The sequence below is a fragment of the Martes martes genome, assembly GCF_963455335.1.
Source record: "Martes martes genome assembly, chromosome: 3".
In the NCBI taxonomy this organism is placed as follows: domain Eukaryota; kingdom Metazoa; phylum Chordata; class Mammalia; order Carnivora; family Mustelidae; genus Martes; species Martes martes.
This window is the reverse complement of record NC_137890.1, coordinates 9,953,414-9,974,663: the sequence shown is the minus strand read 5'-3', so window position 1 is coordinate 9,974,663 and position 21,250 is coordinate 9,953,414. Positions and strand designations below refer to the sequence as shown.

The 21,250-nt window shown below is 46.2% G+C and overlaps 1 protein-coding gene across 3 annotated transcripts in view; it reads right to left on the bottom strand.

The window, feature by feature from the left end:
• Window positions 1-498: 498 nt before the first annotated feature.
• The window catches only part of NALCN (sodium leak channel, non-selective), a gene marked incomplete at its 5' end in the record, with an annotated part of 290,329 nt that continues 269,577 nt past the window's right edge, over window positions 499-21,250 (bottom strand). For all 3 annotated transcript variants that reach the window (XM_080799346.1, XM_080799344.1, XM_080799345.1), the window contains 13 exons: window positions 499-2,180; window positions 2,721-2,838; window positions 4,434-4,583; window positions 6,315-6,465; window positions 9,829-9,986; window positions 11,858-11,973; window positions 12,638-12,770; window positions 14,402-14,495; window positions 15,375-15,523; window positions 16,464-16,532; window positions 19,521-19,640; window positions 20,404-20,478; window positions 20,688-20,794. In XM_080799346.1, coding sequence (XP_080655472.1) covers window positions 1,987-2,180; window positions 2,721-2,838; window positions 4,434-4,583; window positions 6,315-6,465; window positions 9,829-9,986; window positions 11,858-11,973; window positions 12,638-12,770; window positions 14,402-14,495; window positions 15,375-15,523; window positions 16,464-16,532; window positions 19,521-19,640; window positions 20,404-20,478; window positions 20,688-20,794 — 1,634 coding nt within the window. In that variant the 3' untranslated portion in view covers window positions 499-1,986. The remainder of the gene's footprint in view (window positions 2,181-2,720; window positions 2,839-4,433; window positions 4,584-6,314; window positions 6,466-9,828; window positions 9,987-11,857; window positions 11,974-12,637; window positions 12,771-14,401; window positions 14,496-15,374; window positions 15,524-16,463; window positions 16,533-19,520; window positions 19,641-20,403; window positions 20,479-20,687; window positions 20,795-21,250) is intronic.

Sequence of the window (21,250 nt, the reverse complement as noted above, 5' to 3'; positions counted from 1 at the left end):
CTGTCTCACTTAACTGAAAATGGAGGGTGCTATAACTCCAAACGCATTGCTGTTGGGCCCTTTGCTTCACCGCAGAATAAACAACAGTGATGTTCTGCGAAACACCAGTTAACAGTCATTGTAGGAAAGGCTCAGCAGTTCTGTGGGACTGCAGCCGTATTACTCAGGTACAGTGAGCCAAAAAATAAAATCTCGTTTTCATGCAGCACGAGGACAGGCTCATGCCCAGGCCATGTAAGACTATTTTCCGTCTTATTGTGGATTTGAAGGGTATTTACTCAGCCTTATGGGCATGTGAAAGGAACATTCTGGCTTAGGAACTGAACTGAAATGAGTATCAGGGACAGAGCTTTTGCTAACTAATTACAGACGGAATATTCAAATACAGAGTTTGCAAAGTGCCTGATTCCTAATGATCCCACCCCCCAAATCCCCTTCCCTTGTTCCACACATGAGAAAGGGTTTAGAAATGACCATCAACTCAGAGTAAATTCTTTTACAAAGGCAATATTTATTTGATTTGCTTATGTACAAAAAGTAAACTCCAACTGAACATAAAACCAGATAAAATCCTTTTGGCCGCACTGACTTTAATTACCCATTATCCTAGAGTCACAATTAATCCCTTAAGTAATAGATGGCACCACAATGTTACATTTGTTATACAGAAAGGATTCGGCTATTTTAAGAACGTTAAATAGAGAAAAAGAGATCATAAAGCCACCTGGGGTGTCAAAGGACTCGGAGATCATCGCTCCACTAAAAGAAATCATCAAAACAGCAAATCTCCAACCAAAAATAACATAGCTAAGGGCCCGGATGCACTTCTACTTGGTTGACTCAGCATAAGAGGCCCAGGTACTTTGTAATCGCGTTGCATTTTAATTTTCCCAGAGCACATGGTGTGTGAAACAAACACAGCTGGGTCATGGGGTCCCTAAACTGAGTTCCAAGCAGGATTTTTACAAAGTTGCCATTATTTCCTTTGAAGGGTCTGGTAGCAGGGATTCATTTTCCCTTGAACGTGGCAATTGTGTGTTGGGATCAACTCACAATGTCTTTGCCGACTTTATGGCAAAATGGACATACTCTGGGTTAGGCCATGAAGCCAGTGACAACATCACACGCCTCAAGATTTCTTTAACAGCCTGAATCATGTAGTTTCACTCTTTTTGCTAAACTTAGTTATTGAACGGCTTTGAAAGAAACTCAACATCGTTATGAAAGATCATCCTTCCTGTGATATACATACACTTTATTTTGAACCAGCTGGTGACTTGGGCCAAATGTCTTTGCCTGGTGTCTGCACTCACAGCTTTCTAGGAAGCAGGCAACCATTTCATTGGAGTGACTGAGGCCAGAAACAGTCTTGGTCTGATCTCTCAATAGTTTGTGCCTATTTTTAAGAATAACATGAGAATAAGAAGATACTTTTAAAAATTGAGAATCTGTAGTTTGTAAAACTACTGTCATTTTAGTATGAGCTCAGTGCTGACCTTTTCAGATCAATCGTAAATAATAAATTTTCCCAAGGGAAGTATTTCTAGTAGAAGTGGGATAAACATGAGCTAAAGCTATAGCTTCCGTACCATAAATACTAGCCTCTTGGGGCTTAGCACTCTTTCAGGGTGTGGGAATACTGCTTAAGAGCTTATATGAATATACACCTTAGTTTACACAGACAGGATATAGGAAATGTCTGGATGATCTACATCTGGTATTGGGTAATATTACAAATACCACCATTACGCGAATTTTCTGGAACACACGGTAACAACCCCTCATAGACACAACTGCGACAGACCAAGGTTTACGCCCTCCTACGGCAGAACAAAAATCCACTTAGAAAAAAAAAATCTCATGACGAAGTGCAATTAAATGACATCTCAAGTCCAGACTCCTCGCTAGAGGGATGTTAGACCGTGGGAGAAAAATGTCACAGAACAGGGTTCCCCATGAGACCCTGCTCTGCGCTGGGTCCCCGGCCTATATATCCAGAAGGTCATCGCCACTTTCGTCGCTCTCCACCGTCAGCTGCCGGGTCCACCACTTCTTAACCTCCGAACCACACGACGCCGTGTCGGTCATGGGGTTCATTTTGCACACTACGGATTTCATAGTTGTGCGCCCTGCAAATCGCAAGTTGACCGAAGACACCGAGTGGCTTATTGGTTTGGGTGCTGTGGAATTGACAAGAGTCCTGTGAGCAACGCAGAGCTGTTCACCCCTGCAAGCCCTTCCCGAAAAGCTGAGATGTCGCCACCAGTAGCAGCTAACCGGTTCCGCTCAACACGCCCCCCACAGGACGTTAAGTAGGAACCCCTTCTAGCTCTTGGTTCTTTATATTCATAACCTTCAAATGCATGGACTTTAAAATTATGTTCATGGACAACTTGTAATATCTTTTGAAAACATGCTACCTGCCCCCCATCACACTTTGAGATAATCACAAAAAACTAAACCAAAAAAAAAAAAAAATCACTAAATGTTCCAATCTGGGCAAATGTGTCATAGAAATATGGGTGAGTGGCTGTTCGTTGCCTATACACAGGAAAAAAAAATAAGCAAAGGAAAAGGGCAGATCGTGTAAGCAATAGTGAGGGGAGTCTAAACAACTTGAGAGGCCGGCCCGAATTTGAAATCCGAGACCCCAAACCCACAGAGTGTAGACGCCCGTCTACAACGCCTGAATCAATGGAGAAAGGGCCCGGAGCACACACCTGAGGGCAGCCGCCACTGCCCGAACTTCCTTTGGGGTTTCCCGGGGTCCGCGGCGTCCTGCCGGCTGCCCCCTCGGTCGGACAGCGTGGGGCTCAGGAGCTGCTGCTGGCTGCTGGTCTGCGCGGGCCAAGAGGGAGGCCGTTAGGGCCCTTTCCGACCGCCCTGCTCCCCCTCTGCCCTCTGCACTGGTCTGGACTCTCGATTTATTGTAAGAAAGGAAGAAAGCACCGCAGGAAACAGTGGGAGAAACAGCACGGGAGGGAGAAGAGGAAAATGGGTTCAGAGAGTCCAGGAAAGTGAGAGTCACCGCTGCAAGCGGTGAAGAGATTCTCCAGGTAGCGCCTCCTCCTGGCGTCCCTCCGGGATTCCTCCACCCCACGGCTCCGCCCCTCCCCCCAGCAACTGCGGTGTAGCCACCGACCAGGGAGGAAGGGGGCCAGCAGGGACTGCGGGCTTCGGGGGGAGGACACTCTTGCCAACCTGGAGGTCAGTCCTGCACTCCGGGAAGAGGGTTCTCAGCAGGTAAAACTCCCCGAGAGCCCCGAGGACAACGAAGCTGATACCCGTTAAGACGAATGCCAGAGAGAAAGGCTGAGACTCTGCACGCGTTTTGCTCTCTCTGGTGCACCGTCCCCTTCCCCTGTCCTATCACGGTCTTGATCTCCACGTCACGTCAGTATCTCCTTTTGGGTTTGGGTTAGCTCTGCAGTCATCGCTTTGCCAGCCTCATCCCTGCCCGGCTGGCTGTCCTCATCCTACCCCTGCTCGGCCCGCAGACAGGTGGCAAGGCCGCTGTAGCAGCCCCTATGCCCCCCTCCGCTCCCCCGCTCCGCCTTGGCCGACTGTCCCTGCACGAGTCCCCGTTGTCCAAGGCAGATGATCCCTACGTGCTGGGGAGCCAGCAACATGCAGTCCAGTCCAACCCGCACTGCGGAACAGGAGGTCCCCTTGGAGCCCCCGGCCAGGCGTGGAGCCTCAGGCTTCAGTATTTATCGTGGTCCCCTCACTACACACCACGAAGCCTGACACTGCCGGGGGCTCCTCTCCGGATGCCGGATCAACTCCAGCGGGTCCGCGACTGTGCCCTCATAAAGGACAGGACCTCCTGCAGCTGCTGGTCACCGGGCCGGGCTCTCCAGCGCGCCCACGCCTCTGCGCATTTGTATGGACACATGGACGCGGACCTTGCGTCTGGGAATGGAAATAAGCTACGGCCCTGGCAGAAAGAAGGTCTTCGGGCTAATCCTCATGAATCCCATATGCTCTTCGGATGCCCAACTAAGGAAGGGCAAATCCTTAATGAGTCTATTTAAGGAGGTTGGTGGCCAATACAACCATTTTCACTGATTCTACTCAAGTTCCTGTGACTTGGTAGAAGAAATTAGGGCTGAGTTTCAGGCAAACCATGTTCTGCACGTAAGATCACTGGCCTCCAATTTAGACAAAATCGGCAGAACTAATGAGTTCTGGGTATTCACTTTTTTTTTTTTTAAGTATTCATACAACTCAGAATAAGAATCTTTTGAAATAACCCCAAATGATTCCGAGTTGCAAAGATCCAAACATAATCTGGATCAACACGTTCCAACTGTTTTTAACTTAAAAACTTCCCATTGGAAATACTGTCACCTTGTTTGAAACGGCTACGTGAACAGCACCAATTTATTTTTTATTTCTAAAAATGCACCTAATAGGATGCCTCACACCCGTACCTCAGGTTGCATGTTATTATCCTGACTGTTAGCGTTCATGTCCTCACTGGGCTGGGTGGTCTCGATACTGGGAGGGTTCAGGAAGCGGCTGAGCTCCTGCTGCTGGCTCTCTCTCAGGCTGTGGATGATGCTGCAGGATTGTTGCTGTTTCTATGGAAATATGATTACGCTCTTGGTAACGGAGAAATCAGCCCAACGTCCCCCGTCCCCCACCACTCAAATCATATTTTCGTCTCTCCTCTCCAAAGAACTTGTGTGCTTGGCGACCTCTTAGGTTCTTCCAAATAAGGAAGCTTAACTAATTTCCCTATCACACTGCTATGAAGGAGGGCTCAGAGCCTGCCCGACCCGTGCTCATTTGCATAACAATGGGAATAAGCAGGTCCTCTGATACACCTTGTGTTGTATGTAAAATAGAATTTTTGAATAGTTAATGTAGGTGTTTTATTTTTTCCCTTCTTATTTTGCTTGGCGCTCATGAAGCCAGTAGTGACTGCCCTTTTCCTCTGGGATGTTAGAGGCAGAAGCCTTGGGTGGGTGAGTGAAACCCTTGCTCTCGCCTTGGTTCTTGGATAGAAGCGGGCCAGTCTGTTTTGGCACACACCAGGGAGCCCAGTCTGGTGCTGGTCCAGCTCCCCGTGTGCTCCTGGAGCCTGCAGTGGGGCAGGTTGGGTGGTTTTGTTTCTCTGGGGACCTTTTCTCATCCAATACAAAGATATCTTTCCTGCAGCTGATGTTGTTCTGAGACACAGAATTTTAAAAATCTGTTAAATTTAAATATTTAGTAACTAATTTGATTTTTTTCCTCTGTGAAGGATAATTCAAAACAGTAATTATCTAGTAGAAATGTCTATTGTAAACACAATGTATGTCAACATAGTATGTGTTCATTGATGTATGAGTCAGAGAATCTTACAAGCTTGTAATTCTGAAGGCAGCAGACAGATCATTAAACTCCCAGGAGAGGTGGCCTTTGTTAAAGACCAAACAATATCAATGGTATGGTGGAATTTTTAGAAACAATTTAAAGGTAGTTTTGCACATTCAGTGGCCACTCAACGTATAGAGATTTGGGGCATTTCGAACAGTTGAGTTTGATAAATGGAGATCACAAATATTTTAATATCAATAAACTGCTTTCTTTTTTTCTTTTTTCTTTTTCTTCTTTTTTTTTTTTTTTAGGGAGAGAGATGTGGGGAGAGGGCGATGGGAAGAGGGAGAGAGAGGAAACTCTTAAGCGGTCTCCACAGCCAGCGTGGAGCCCGACGCGTGGCTCGATCTCATGACCCTGAGATCGTGACCTGAGGCAAAATCCGGAGTCAGATGCTTAACCGACTGAGCCACCAAGATGTTCCTCAATAAACTGCTTTTTAAACATTTATGTTCTATTATAAAAATGTGATTCAATGGGAACGTCTCATGGACTCTGCTGAAGAGGGTGCGGCTGGGTCTGGACTGCAGCGAAGGCGTGAACGATGTTGTGGCCGTCGCAAGGGGATGAGGCCGACGTAGTCGAAGGGCCACGAGGCTAATCACAGGAGAATCTCAACCTGTTGCTAACAAAACTTTTTTCTCTTCTATTTAAAAGATTTTATTTATTTGTTTGGGAGAGAGAAAGAGAGCATGGTGTGGGGAAGAGCAGAGGGAGAGAGAGAATCTCAAGCAGACTCCCCGATGAGCAGGGAGCCCGCTGCGGGACTCGATCCAAGGACCCTGAGCTCTTGACCTGAGCCACAGGCAGATGCTTAACCGACTGAGCCACCCAGGAGCACCCCTGCCCACCCCCCGCCCCAACTCCCCGCCAGAGCTCTTTTCTTTTCTCCCTCTTCTTCCTCCTTTGACACAAGGAAACACAAACCCAGACATCCCCAGTCCACTCACAGCTCTGATGCGCTTTAAGCACTTTTTCAGCCACATGCGGATGGTCTGCTTGGCCACCTCCTCCTCGATAGTGTACTCCAGCTGCTCCCTGGCCAGCAGCTCCTCCAGCTGCAGACTCTTCCGGATGTCCACCGACCGGTAGGAGAGCATGCTGGTGGGGGGGCAGGAGAGAGCAGTCCACGTCTGATGCCCCTGGGATTCTGAGCAGTAGCTATCTCAGACTCCAGAGAGGACATCACTCGGTCCAACCAAGGTAGTATCCCTGTGCCCTGGGGGACACAGGGGACCTGGGGGACCTGGGCTAGTTATGTCACCTGCTCTGTAAGATGGGCGTAGTCATGGTTCCCACTTGTTAAAGGACTGAGTTAATACTTGTGAAGTGCTTACAACAGTAAGCGCCGTCTACGTGTTTGTCAAATGAAAGAGTCAGGCTGGGCCCTCGTCTACATTATCAGCTGCTTAAGGCTCTGGAACATTCCCCGTAGAAGGAAGAGTGCTCTCTCTATACTTCTGTCGCATTCAGGTCCAGCTGGGGATGGTTCACAGGTTTGGCCAAAGGTCATGCTTCCGGCTCCCTCCCCTGCCCCCATTTCCCTCTCTATTGATCTCATTTGTGCCCCTGGATCTTCCTCGTTCGTTCTGGTGGATGCAAAGTCAAGGTGGAATGCTCGCCCCGATTCGGACCTTGGCCCCGTCTGCGAGCTCAGCGCCACCTCCACAGCCCACGTCACAGCATCGAGGGGCTCAGGAGGCCTCCCCGGGCAGCACGGGTGCCCTGACCTCTTTACTAAGGCTCTTCCCACCGTTGTGTGCTCTTCCTCTTGTCCCTGCTTCATCCAGAATCTCGTCCCTGCCGTCCCTGCCGGACTGTTTCATCATGTACTGAGCTGAAGGACGGGAGGGGCAGCCAAGGCCCCCATCGGCTTCGCCTGGTCCATTTTATCAGATGCCTCACCGGGTTCCAGAGAGGCTGAACGATACTTGCTAATGACAGTGGTACGTCTCTGTGCTTCGCTTTCAGCCTAATACTACTGGTCCCCAGGAGGAACAATTTGGTAAACTTTCTGAGAGAGACGGAATCCTTTGCTAATCACACGTATTTTGTGCCTCTTTTTCCTGCCCTTTAGCTTGCTCCTGGAAGAAGTGAGTAGTGGGAAGGAAGAGAATTAACTTTCGAGAAGTTCTCCCGGGCCCTTCCTGTTCTGATCTTTTTTTTCAAGTTTCAGTCACAAGCGTATTTCTGTGTATCTGAGCGGCTGAATGTGCAACGGGGTGAGAACAGCTCGTGCTGGAGGGGGGCCTTGACTCTCCCTGTGGCTGCACCGCTTTGCGAGCGGAGCCTACGGGACTTTGCATAGAAGATCGTTTTAAATGCAAAAAACAAAATACATATGATTCCAAAGGAAACCAACTGCGTTGAATACAGTTCTCATATTTTCTTTAAAAAGATGATGCTAGGGGCGCCTGGGTGGCTCAGTGGGTTAAAGCCTCTGCCTTCGGCCCAGGTCATGATCCCAGGGTCCTGGGATCGAGCCCCACATCGGGCTCTCTGCTCCACGGGGAGCCTGCTTCCTCCTCTCTCTCTGCCTTGTCTCTCTGCCTACTTGTGATCTCTGTCTATCAAATAAGTAAATAAAATCTTTAAAAAAAAAAAATAAATAAATAAAAAAATAAAAAAAAAAAATAAAAAAAATAAAAAGATGATGCTAGCATGGGTAAAGAAGATGTAGTCTATGTATACTGGGATAGTTCTCAGCCATAAAAAAAGAACGAGGTCTTGCTACTTGTGACAACATGAATGGACCTAGAGAGTATAATGCTAAGTGAGATAAGCCAGACAGAGGAAGACAGATACCATGTGATTTCACTTACCTGTGGAATCTAAAAAATAAAACAAACAAACAAGGCAGGGACAGACCCATAAATACAGACAGCAAATTGGTGGTTGCCGGGGGCGGGGGGTGGATTCTGAGGGACTAGACAAAAAGGATGAAGGGGAGTGGGAGGTACAGGCTTCCAGCATTGGACGGATAAATCATGGGGATGAAAAGTACAGCAGAGGGAATAGGGCCAATGATGTTGTAATCGTGTTGTTTGGTGACTGGTGTTACCTACTCTTGCCGTGAGCACAGCATAACAAAGTTGTTGAGTCGCTGTGTTGTACACCTGAAACCCGTGTAATATTGTGTCAACCTACTTCAATAAAAACAGAAGTAAAATTAATTAACAAGTGAAATGAACAAGATGGTGACACAGCAACATAAGTGCTTCTTTATTATTGCATTAAATGCTAACATCTAGCTGAGGTCGAATGACCACTCTACCGCAGAAGGGAGTGTAAAGGGTATTTAAGCTATCAGCCACATCAGTGATGTGCTCTGGAAATATCGGTGATCTCTGCTGGGGGCGAAGATGCACGTATTGTTAATACGGTGGTGGTTTGTTGCCTGCGTTCATCACTGAGGAAAATGCTGCATTTCAGGGAATGATTCATGAAAATAAAGATGTGATTGTTTCCAAGTCCATGGAGCTCTGGATTTTATCCATGGATTCCTGTTTAAAAAGCAGTTGTGGGTTGTTTTGCCCCTAAAAAAATAGATGTTGGAATCATAACCCCTCGTACCTCAAAAATGTGATCTTTTTCAGAATAGGTCACTGCAGATGTAGTGGGTTAAGGTGAGGTCATATCGGAAAGGGATGGTCCCCTAATCAAATCTGAATGGTGTCCTTATGAAAGGGGAGATTTGGACCCATGTGTGCGCGCGCACGCACGCACACACACACGTGCATATAGGGAGAACCGCATACGAAAACAGAGGCAGAGATCGGGGTAAGGCTTCTATGACGACGGCCCGCAAAGCCCCAGAAGCTGGAGCAGATTCCCCCTCGCAGCCTCAGAAGGAACGAGCCCTGCCAACCCCTTGAATTCGACCCCTTCAAGCCTCCAGGACTATGAGACAATACACTTGTTTGAACCGCTGAGTTTATGGTATTTTGTTCTCTTGGTCCTGTCTGGGTACTCCTGGAATGGAAAATGTGGCTGCCCATCCAAGTGGGGTCAACCATCACGAGCGGTCCCATGAGGGGAAGATCTGCACCCTAGCCCCAGCTTGACCACGGAGGCTGCATCACAGAGCAAGTCACACGACTCTCCAGGAGCAGCTCCTTCCTCACAAAACGAAGGGCGGCCATGTTCCCCGAGGCCCCCTTCTCTCTCCCTACCTCTCCCTGTCAGGAGCTCCCCAGTCAGTAAGGGGCACTTCTGGGGACATCAGGCCACTGCTTCTCCCCGCTCCTGTGTGAGACACTCACTCAGACAGGGTCCTTAAAGGACAGCGACGAAGGCCCCTTGGAGCCTGAGCCATGCGGCCTCGCCTTATCCCCTCAGTGATGCGCCATCTTGGCTTGTGAGCCTCCTCATTGGCTGTGTTTCACAAGGCCTTGAACGGCCACAGCTTCAGGTTCTGGGCTTGGGTCGGCTCTGTGACACGCGGTTGGGAGGACCCCCTCGTACCTGAGGACGTCGTGGAAAGTGACGTCACCACCGTTATGCAGCCTCTCCATTTCGTAGCACATGTGCTTAAACAGGAGCTTGTCTTTGTCCAGATCCACCTCCAACCTCCCCCGCAGCAGCCTCAGCAGGAACTTGACCCGGAAAGTCGGAATCACGCCCTGGTGGGCAGAACACAGTGACTGGTAAATCATCTTCAGGCCATAATGATTCTCTTGGTTTCAGTTTTCACAGAAAAAAAAAAAATAAAACAAAACACCCAAAAAACAAAAAAACCCACCCAGAACACCACCTCTTTTTGTCAAAAGAGGGGCAGCAAGGAGGTTGTTGGCCTCCATGGAGGCTGGGTGAGGGGAGGGGTGGGAAGGGGGAGCACTTGGACCTTCGGCTGGTGTTTCTCCCGTTCTGTGGGATCTCGGAAGCTGGCAGCACTGGGAGCCTAGGAGGGTACAAAGCAGGCCCCTCTGCCTCCGTGGCCTCAGCCCTTGCTTTGTCGGGCTCCTCGTCTCCCGCCCATTTCACTGACTCAGCCCCAGCTCATTTGTTTCTCCAAAACACACTGAGTGTGTTGGTAATGCGTTATCACAGAAAAGCAGAACATTCCCGTGTCCACCATCCTTCCCCCCAGTTCGCCTGGATGCCACAAACTTCCAAACATTGATTCTAAGTGGTTCTTCTGGGGAATGATCACTCTTGTTCAGGTCTTCTCCATTATTCGAACAATGACATACAAGAGAACCAGGTCCGAGCAGCTCTAGGTTCTGAAAATTGAACACGTGTTGCTCCCTTACAGGCAACACCACCTAGTGTCTGTGAACTCAGGCCCTGGGCAAGAGGCAGGGAAAGGGGCGACCCATAAATTCCTTAACCTGTGACCAGTGGGGCTCTTATTGACGCGTATGTCCAAGGAAGTTGGGTTCCGGCAGGCAGCCATCTTGGAGCTGCAGGGGGTTTGAGGGGAGATGGGACAGCGAGGCCAGATGGCCACACAGGCAGGCCACTGTCTCAGAGACAGCCCCCTGAGCCTGGTGCCTAGGGAAGTGGGGGGCGTCAGGGAAAGGGTGACAGTGGGGGAGGGGAAAGCCAGGCATTACCGTGCGGGCCTAGCTCAGCATGCCCCTTTCCCCAGCCTTTTCTGGTCTGTGGTCTTCATGCCTTCTGTGAACTCTTCCTGCAGCAATATTAGGATTTTCCCCCCAGATTTTCCCACAGCAGAACTTTCCTTGGTTTTCAGAGGTCGGGTCTAACAGCACCTCCCCAGCCAGACCGACATGGCCACCCCAGTAAAGTGGCCTGCCCCCCCAGGCTAACCCATCTCTACTCTGGCACTTTTGGCAAAATACTTAGAGCTTATTGAGATAATAATAATAATTATAATTATTGTTTCACTTATGATTAGAACAGAAGCTCTGTGAGCATGGGGGCCTTTCCATTGTACTCATCGCTATATACCCAGTACCCGAGTGTTTGCTGTGATGAAGGAGGAGGAAGAGAAGGCACAACGGGAGAAGATGCTGCTGCTTTGGCTAATTCTAGGAAATCCTGGGTAAGCTTTGTGATTCAAGAATTCAAATAATAAGTCCCAAATAATTAAAACAATAACTTTCAGAAACCACTCAATAACCCCATTGCAATTCTAATCAAGACTGCTGTGGGTGGCTGGCTCTGGCTCTGTGTTACCCCATCGCTCTGGTGATTTGAACTTCACCCCTTCTCCTGCTCCCAGTCCAGGGCTGGTTTCTTCAGAGCCTCCTTGGTTTCCTTTCCTTGGTGACTTTCTGAATGTCCAAAGAAAAGGACATCCGTGGTTGGACATGAAGGGGACCATTCTGCCCCTCTCCCCTCCCAGCATATTCTGCTGAACGGTCAACGGCGGCTTTCTACAATTCGCCAATGGCCATTCCAAATTCAACAGATGTCCACTGGTGACAAAAAGACCAGTTAAATAGTTGAGGGTCTGTGGTCTGTGGTCTTCATGCTCTCTCAATGAGTCTCTTTGGGTTGGGCACAAAGCATCAGCCCCCTTTCCTACCTCTCGTTTATCATCCACCATATTCCATATGATTTGAAAGTGGCGAAGATCATTATAACTTAGAAGCTGATCCTCCTCCGTGGAATAAAACAAGGAGAAATTCTCCACAATGATGGCTAAGAAAAGAAAAAGAAAGTGAAGAAGTTAGATAATTACGCTAATCTGTCATTTTTTAGAAAGAGTAAAACATCTATTATAAATAATGGATTTTATCACCTACATTATAAGCCAATTTTTAAAGTGTTTTTAGTTTGTTTTCCAAGTTGGCATATTTTACACTTGGACTGAGCTATTCATCCGGCTCCTGCCTTCCCAAAACATGAGGGTCATGAACATAAACAGACATTCTGTGTGTAGCGATAGCCATGCCAGTTGGCTTTCACTCTTAGTTGATGGTTCCAGGGTAGTTTTTAAAGGTCAGGTTGGGTTCTGGGTGGCCCACACCTGGGGAACACTGTGTATCTTTCAAAAAACATAACTGTGATCTTTCGAGGCCATAAAGGTAGCCCTCCCTGAGATTTGTTCAACTCAACGTGTGAGAAGAGCTCTTTTGAAATTAATGATCATAATTAATAGGACAACTCTTGAAATTGCAATCAACTGTCATTTACATGCCTTTCAAAGGTCTTTTCAGCTTCTGGATTGAGAGGCAACAATTTATAATTAATGCCGTGAAACACCCACCCCAAGCAATCTGGGATAATTACTTGCAAATTGTACATAATTATCTAAGTACCTGAGCTTAAGGATATTAAAACGCATTCAACGAACATCACTTACCTACAAGCAGATTTAGCATGATGTAGGCAATGATGACATAAAATGAACAGAAATACATAAGCGCCCCGGCATAATTTCCACAGTCTGTTGCCCAGTATGTGAATTCATCTGGAGTGCAAAAGGGAGGCTGGACCTACGCCGCCAAGGGGGGACAAGAAGGGGGTGGGGTGAGCGTGAAGAATACAGATTTCTGTGCGCCCGCTGTTGTGAGGGAACAATTCCTCCACACAGAAAATATAATTAATTTCAAAGTTAGTCTCTCAGAAGCTACATACATTGAGTACGTCATCTGCGGCAAAAACCAAAAAGAATATTTCATTTATTCTCCACTTCCAGTCTCAGAGAATCCCAAGTTCATTGCCATTTTAGAAGCGCAATGAAAATGAACCTGATTCTTCCAAGAGACCTTCTTTCTGCCACCTCCACTAGTCCTGAATGGTAAATAGTCACTGTGATGGGAACTACAGAAAGTCAAATCAAAACGGATTTAAAAAACTTCTCTGACCTAACGAATGGGTTAAGATTTATGAAGATTTGTTACACGAAGCAGACTCACAATCAAATTGTGTAAGAAGAAACCAGGAATCCTCATTCCTGGAGCGCTTTTCTGGGACACCACAGAAGAGCGCAAGGCTCAGGTTATCAAAAGTCTTCACGTCCTTAGTGGCCCCAATAAAAAGGCAACACCTCTGAAAGACCTGGTTTCTTTCTGCTGGAGACACCACATCCCCACAGCACTCTGCTTGTTCTTTATTTAGAACTTATTTAATTCTGCCTTATATTATACCTGATTCGGTAAATTCTGTCCCCCTTCCTTCAGGCAGAGTTCTTTAGCTCCTACTGTGTGCTAGATGTCTACCCGGGGCTGGAGACAGACACGTCTAAGCGAGCCACAGACTCTGTCCCTCCGTCATGTTGCTGACAGTCTGGAGCTCTAGGGAGCCACGGACCGCGTGTGGCTATCAAAATGTAAGTGTATGTTAATGAACATCCAATAGCCTTAGATAAAATTTAGAATTCAGTTGCTCGGGCGCGCACTGGTCACATTTCAAGTGCTCAGAAACCACAGAGGGCCACTGAGTGGGACAGAGCTGACTTCCAGCGGCACTGCAGACATTTCTTTTGAACAGTGTCGCTCTCGAGGTTGTGAGAGAGGAAACAGAGATGAAATAATCAAGCCGGTAACTCACTACAGTTGGGATACACGCTGCAAAGGAGAAACACGGAGTGCTGCAGGAACACATCACCGCAGTCTTAGCGTGGGGCCTGATGGAGCCGAAGTTGTTTGGGAGTCAGGAGGGACAGCGAGGAGGAGAGAGGAACCAAAGGGAGGGTGTGACCCTGGCTGGGATCTCCTTGAACTTGCCCTAGAATCACCGGAGACCTAGCACCGAGCGCAAGGCTCAGTGTAAACCAGGCACTTGGTGAGAATCTGTTGAGTAAATTCAGTTAAAGAAGCGGAACTCCCCTGGTTTGTACTTGACTGCCAAAATGTTAAAGGTGGGAGGGAGGGAACAATGCCCACAGAACGCGGATCTGCCAAATGAGCTACGATAGCTCAAGCTGGCTTCCCTGGATATTCTTCCTGCCTCTGGCCAGACACTGTAATGGAAAAGATTGCACTTGAATGAACTAAACGGCCAGGCTATGTGTTTTGCACACAAAGGCTTGATGCTAACGAGGGTGACGCCTGCCAATGTCGTGCGGCAAAGGGTTTCATTTGGTTCTAAGCTGAGGCACTGTTAGGGGTGAAGAGACGTTTACCATACAGTCATGCATAATCTTATTCCAGTCTTCGCCTGTGACAATTCGGAAGAGTACCGTGATGGCTTTGCCCGCTGAAGAGAAGTTGGCATGCCTAATGAAGGAAGAAAAACCAGAAAATGGGTAATATAGTTTGTCATGAAGTCGTAAGGCGTCACCACTAAAACAGGTAGATTGTGGAGCAAATTGGGCTGCTAAGTTACCATGCGTAAAGGCTGTACCCCCGTAATGTGTTTGTTATTCACTCTTGCCCTCAAGGATAGTTGTCTAAAAACCCAACCCCCGCAGGCGACACCAATTCTGGCCAGGCATTTCGAATGACTGAGGGTCCCAGCTTCGACAAGTGAAAGTCATTCCTTCCTTCACATAGAATTTGCTATAAAAAGTGAAGCTGCTGTGAACAAATAAGTAATCTCTGCAACAAGACACATTGGCATTTAGTTTGTTGTATAATTACTTTTTAAAAAAAAAAAAATCTATGCGGCCGCTTCCACAAAATTTAAGATAATCTTTGAAAAATGCTTTTCCTACATAGTAACCATTTTGGGAATCATGACTTCCCATGTTGTGCTTTAAAAAAAAAAAAAAGAAAAAGAAAAAAAAGGAAAACCCAGAGTCATCTTAAAGTGTAATTAAAAAGAGAATATATTGGTTTTTTGGCAGTAGATGGATAGAAATTCACCAGGATATTCGAAGTGGTTATTCCTGCATGGCGGTACATGTGGAATTATGGATTCGTGTTACATTATGGGAATATTACGGCAATAAGACTTCTAAAGTCAATATGTGGGCTGTTTTTAATTAGAAAAATGTCATTTAACATGTGACCATTTTATTTCGTTTTCATTTCCAACTGATCGCTTCCCCTTCCCTTTCGTCTTTAATAGACAAAAGTCATTCAGATTGTTAGTCATGACTTCGTGACTAAAAAAGTTTGCTTGATAAATGACTAAAAAGAAAAATAAACACCCACCTGTTAATGTTCTCTCCGTATTTCACAGTGCCGAATAAAACAACTCCGGCAAAAGCGTAACACAAGAGCAGTAAGAACATCCCTACTATGATGAAGAAGCTCTTATACATGCTGACGACCACCGTCAGGAGCAGCATCTTCAGCGTTACCTGTATGGAGGTGCAGGTGGGGAGGAGAAGATGAATATTTAATTCACTTAATGGGGCAAACCTGGGACGTGAATGACGGGTACGCAGGTTGGCACAAGAGTGACCCTCATTTGACAACTGCTTTGAATTAATTCTTATTAAAGGGTATTAAATCTTATTATTATTAAAAAAAAAACACTAGAGAGAAATTCAACTTGTATTTCAAACTGTTCAGCCTTTTCAGCCAAATTCATAAAAGCTCTTCCCCTAAAATTCCTAGCTTTCCATTTGCGCTTCTCTTGCTGCCTTAGTCTCTGCGAGGAGGGCTGTCCGTCTTTGGCCTCTCCCCCCGAGTTGCCTCAGGATTCTTCCACAAACAGATGTTCACAGAAACAAGCCTAAACAATGACAAAATGCTAAATGGCATCAAACACTGAATGCACCGAATATGGGCATTTATGGAATGTATATGAAATAATATCAGTAATGAAAAAGGAAGCAACTTTAGAAAATGAAAATTAGATGCCGAGTGTATGCATGAACAAGAAAAAGAATATAAAGAAACCTAGGATCATAGAACGGTGAAGCTTCATTAAAGACTATTTTTCTTTGCAGTAAAGTAACTTTGTTACAAATAAAAACAATAAAATAGATGTATTAAGACCACTGGTTTTTGCTTTCGTGCCCAATATGTTACCTTCAGTTGATGAATGAGCTCATCTAGTAAATATGAAGAGTAAAAAAACAGCATAAATGTCAGGAAACATAGCACAAGATAACTAAACACTAAACTACTGATTCATTTTAAAATTTAGTATTTGCTCATTTGGACTTGGGATGACCAGCATCCCAGGTTAACTTCAACCCTGAAGACCCAGAAGGACAGCTGAAGTCAATGAGGCTTCGCTCCTTTTTTCTGTGCACATGTAACCTTTGATAGTATCCTTCACAACGTACTCACATGCTTTCCACAGATAGAGAAAAACCGGAAGACAATCACGCAGGCGCCCATCATGTAGGTGTACGCGTTCTGAAATTTAAACCGAAAAGAGCCGCTCATCATGTGTGCAAAAGATCTTGTTTTCATCTTAAGTCTTCTGTGAAGTCTACTGAGTAATTAGCTTAATAAAATGTGAAAATTCTTATAAGAAATTTATCTTTAAAAGGTGCTGAAAAGGTCACTGCCAAAACTCATGAATAAATATTAGCTATAAAATCAAATCTTAAATGAAACTTCGCTCCCTGTTTTGCTCAGCTGAATTCTGTATTTTGAGGCTTATCTTACATAAAATCGTGACCAGCTCCTTTGAGGAGCAAGAAAAACTTAGGGTAACAACGCAACATGAGGAAGCCAAGTGAGACCGGAAGTGCAGGAACCCTGGAAAAGGGGGAGGTGTGGTGTTGGGAAAGATGGCCGGAGGTCAGCTCTTCCCTCTCTGAAGGTCCCTCAAGACTCTGAAGACCAGCTGGCCACATTCCTGTAAACTGATTTCAGAGATGTCTACCCTGTCCAGAAACACGTGCCGCTCATTCTTCAAGTGTGTGATCAGAGCCAGAGATGACTGGGTGTGCTTTATGACTAAGAAAGCTTCATCTTGAAACAAAGATCCCATCAGCTAGAACCGCAATAACAACTGTGGCATTAAACTCATGCCAAGGCATGATTTTTCTTGAGGAGCCTTGCCTAGCCAAGTGACAACAGTCCCATATGGGCCCCTGGGAAGGGGGTCCAGTGATATCTTTGAGGAGAAGGAAATGAATGTGTCTGCACAGAAATAACTTTGGATCGGAACAAGGACTGCATCTTCCTTCACAATAGACAGCAAAATAGAGTGGAGGATGAGTATCCTTCCAGAACTGGAGGTTCTCGGAGGAGAACAAAAGCATTCAGGGAGAACAGGCAAGTTGGTCTTTTCGGTATAAGATGTCCTCTCTGGGATATCCAGAATTAGGAAGCCTGTTCTACTCTTCTGCTTGGACCACGTAGCTTTTGAATCCATTTGTCTAGGGAAAGGTAAAAACATGGACCTTGATGCCCCTTTCCACATTAGTTCCACATCTGTTACAGATGGCTTCTCACTTTGCATTCTGGAAGTGACGACACCCAGTGGCTTCTGGGAGGATGACCCTCATCCTTTGCCTGGTCCTGAGAGGCGCCATCCAGATCTTGTGCCATGTTCCCCTTGCTCCTTCTACTCCAGGCACGATTTCCCTCCCACAGCATCCCATGATACGGACAGCTGCTGGCGTGCCCCTCGTCCTACAGACTACACCCTGCCATCACTTCCACAGGGACACGGCCAGGATCTCTCTGACGAAGCCACCTCCCACTGCTTTGTGGCATCCCAAGAACGTGTGTCTCTCCTCCATCTGCCTCACTATGGTTGTAACTCTTACTGACTTGGGAGTATTCCCATGAATGCCTACCTGCAGTTGTCCCAAAGTCCCCCCCGTCTCTTGGATCGTGACTAAATATTCTGGCTTAAAACTTTAAAATAAAACAAAACACCAACTTCCCAAGCTGTGATACCCACAAGGGCAGAAGATGCCTTTCTTTGTTCACGGCCTTCTTCTCCAGTCCCAGCACGGTGACTGCCCATCTTTACTGCTGCAAGCCATTTGTCATTGGGGGAAATGGATCAGGGTGACTGAAAACCCATGGAGGCTTGGCACAGTCCTTGACGTTGAAGGTGATTGTTGTTTTAAGAAGGACACTCAATACCTACCTGCCCGAACAGAGCAATTTCATTGAAAGCATGTCCTCTGTAATGTGTAAATGGGTTCTGGGTGTGATGGCTTGTTTGTGGCGTGATTCTAACATTGGAGAGGATCGAAGAATGGATAGGAGAGAGCAGGGAAATCTGATAATATTACTTTTGTCTGGGGTCAAAGAAGACTAACAGAAAAGGAGGTACTTGTAATAATGCATTATGGGTTTGTATACTCTTTACAGTTAGAAGGACTTCATGTGCTTGATCTCTATAGTACTCATACGGAATGGATAAATTATGAAGTTGTATCCCCAAGGTCAGAGCAGGGAACAAAGGATCACTGAAGACAAATAACCCTGTCAAGGCTGGAAAATGGTGGAGCCCAGAGAAGGGGCTTCTGGAGCTCCGCTGTCCGGTACAGCACCAGCCACATGTGGTTACTAAACACTTGAAATGCAGTGGGTCTCGACGAAGATGTGCCATGAATGTGAAATACACACGCAAAGAGTTAATACCAAACAAAAGATGTAATAATGATTTTTATATTGCTGCCATGTTAAAATGATAATATTTTGGATATGGCAGGTTAACATGCCTTATTAAGTTCATATCATCAGTTTCCTTTTTTTTATTTTTTTAATGTGGCTCCTAGAAAATTTGAAATTTTATCTGTGGCCACATTTTGTTCTTATTGGACAACACAGTCCTAGATCTCAGTCAAGCACCCCCACGGATATGGGTTTTGAGCAGGAGCTCAGACTACATGGAAGGTGGAGGCATTTTAGGCAAACTAATGAGAACTCAGGCATAGACCCTGGGAATGAGACGCTTTAGTGGAACGGCAGCTGGATGTCAATAGGAAACGAGGCAGCAAAAGTACCTGAGAATCCCACTGTGAAATACGGAGTAGAACACAGTGGTATAGACGCTACACTTCGGCTCAGAAAACTGGATTGGAGCCTTCTGATACCAGCTCGTATATGAATTTAGGCAGGTCTCACAATCTCTGTTTCCATTGTTCTCTCTCTCTCTCTGTTTTCTTTTGGGAAAAGGAGAGTTAAACCAGAGATCTTTAAGGTTCTTCTGATTTACACACTCTAGGACCCTGAGGGGCCGTACTTTGTCTGTGTGAAGAGTGTGGGGGGTTGTGTGCACAAGCTTGGCCAAAGGCTGGTTACGGTCAAGGGTGGATGTAGGAAGGTTAATCTGACACCTGAGGGCAGGCTGACGTGGACTGAGATGAGACCGGAAACAGGGTTACCTGAACCCAAGTTATCAACTAAAATAAAAATGAATTACACGCATACCAGGAGGGCAAAGTGAAGTACCACCCAGACCACGCCAAGCGACGTCACCAGCAGGTCGTATCGGTTTCGTCTGCTTTGCCAGAAGCCGGCAGGTGACATTGCTATGATCTTCATCGTAACCTGAGGGAAGATAAGGAAGACAGAATATAGAGGCTGAGTGTTCAGTAAATGTTTAAATGTGTGAACTTGAGGCACTTTTTATAGAAGATGTAGGAACCAAAGAGAAGAATTTATTACCAAGAGACAGATACACACATAGACAGATACAGATACGGAGATAAAGAAGTAGATCTATCTATCTAAATTTTAAAGCCAGGTAGGTTACAAATCCATATTCTCCAGGCTCTTCTCTCCTTGTTTTATGACTAGTTCTGATAGCAGGACGTTTTTCTTCCTCGAGTAAAAGACCGTCGATTTTGGGAAACATCAACCAGTACAGGGTGAAATAAGAATCTGCTTGTATTTCAAAGAAGATTGTGCTGGAAAGTAATATGACACGGACCATATATTAAAATAATCCTGTCCGGGCCAGCCCCCTTGGCCACCACATTGCGATCTGAGTCCCTGAATTACAGTAGTTTGTGCAGTTCAGTACAGATGTTTGAACTCCTATAACCAGACAGGTCAACCTGCAGATACAGCAATCAACAGCAGTTAGCAATTTCTGCCGTTAGACAAATCTGGAATAGAATGTGAAATCTTTGTTCAAGCGAAGCACCACAGCCCCAGAAGGAAAATATCCTGAGTGTGCCACCCTCTCCCAAAAAAAGGACTTCAAAAACAATGGAACACAGAGCTGACCGTGGGTGCTGTCAAAGGAGGACACTGCTCTACTCCGCGATACCCACTGCCACCCCCAGAGCCCGCTGGCTCATTACCGTACCTCCAAAACGAAGATGAAGGTGAACACAACAGACATGGTTGCTAAAGGGACGGTCACGGGGTCCTCCACGTCCCACTGTAAGAGAAACAGCGCACCGGTCTTTGTCTGCAGCCATCAGACCCATCAAGACTCTCCCCTCTTTCCCTCATTAGAACATGACTGTGAATTTCCTTTTTTTTTCCACCAAGAAACGTAAACTACGGACCAATATGGCCCCTTGCGATATTCTTGGATGCGCCCAACAAGCCAGTCCTTCTCAGAGTTTCAGCGTGAAAGAAAAGTACCTTGACGGACAGCAGCACCGACTGGGCCAGGACAAGCAGGGCAATTGTCCTCTTAAAGAATGGGTGCTGGGTTATGTCGTACATCTTAGCTCTAAATCCATCATTATCTGCAAAAGAGAGGTTGAGGCAAGGGCATTTCAGACCTAGGTTACATTTATTTCTTGTCTTTCATTTCCTTTAATGCTCATTTTTAAAACTCATTACTTTTTTTTTTTTCCTCCTATAGTTCAATCTTATTGTGTGGTGTTTTGCAGGAAGGGCTGGTTCTGAATATTTAAAACGACGGTGCATGACGCCGTCTGTATTGGAAGGAGAACTGCATCATTCAATTTCTGTCAGTTTAATACATTTCACTCATATGTTTAAAAGGCAAGCACAAATATATTTTATTTAAAAATTCATTTTTTCATTAGGGCTTATCCTGAGAGCGCTGAAGCACAGCCTTTGGGTGGTTGATTTTAATAGCCTATGGAGAGATCTGTAGTGTGGAGCCTGTTTCTGTATTAACGTATGCACAACCGCCTAGCGGCCTCACGATTATTATTTTAATTGAAATCTTAGAC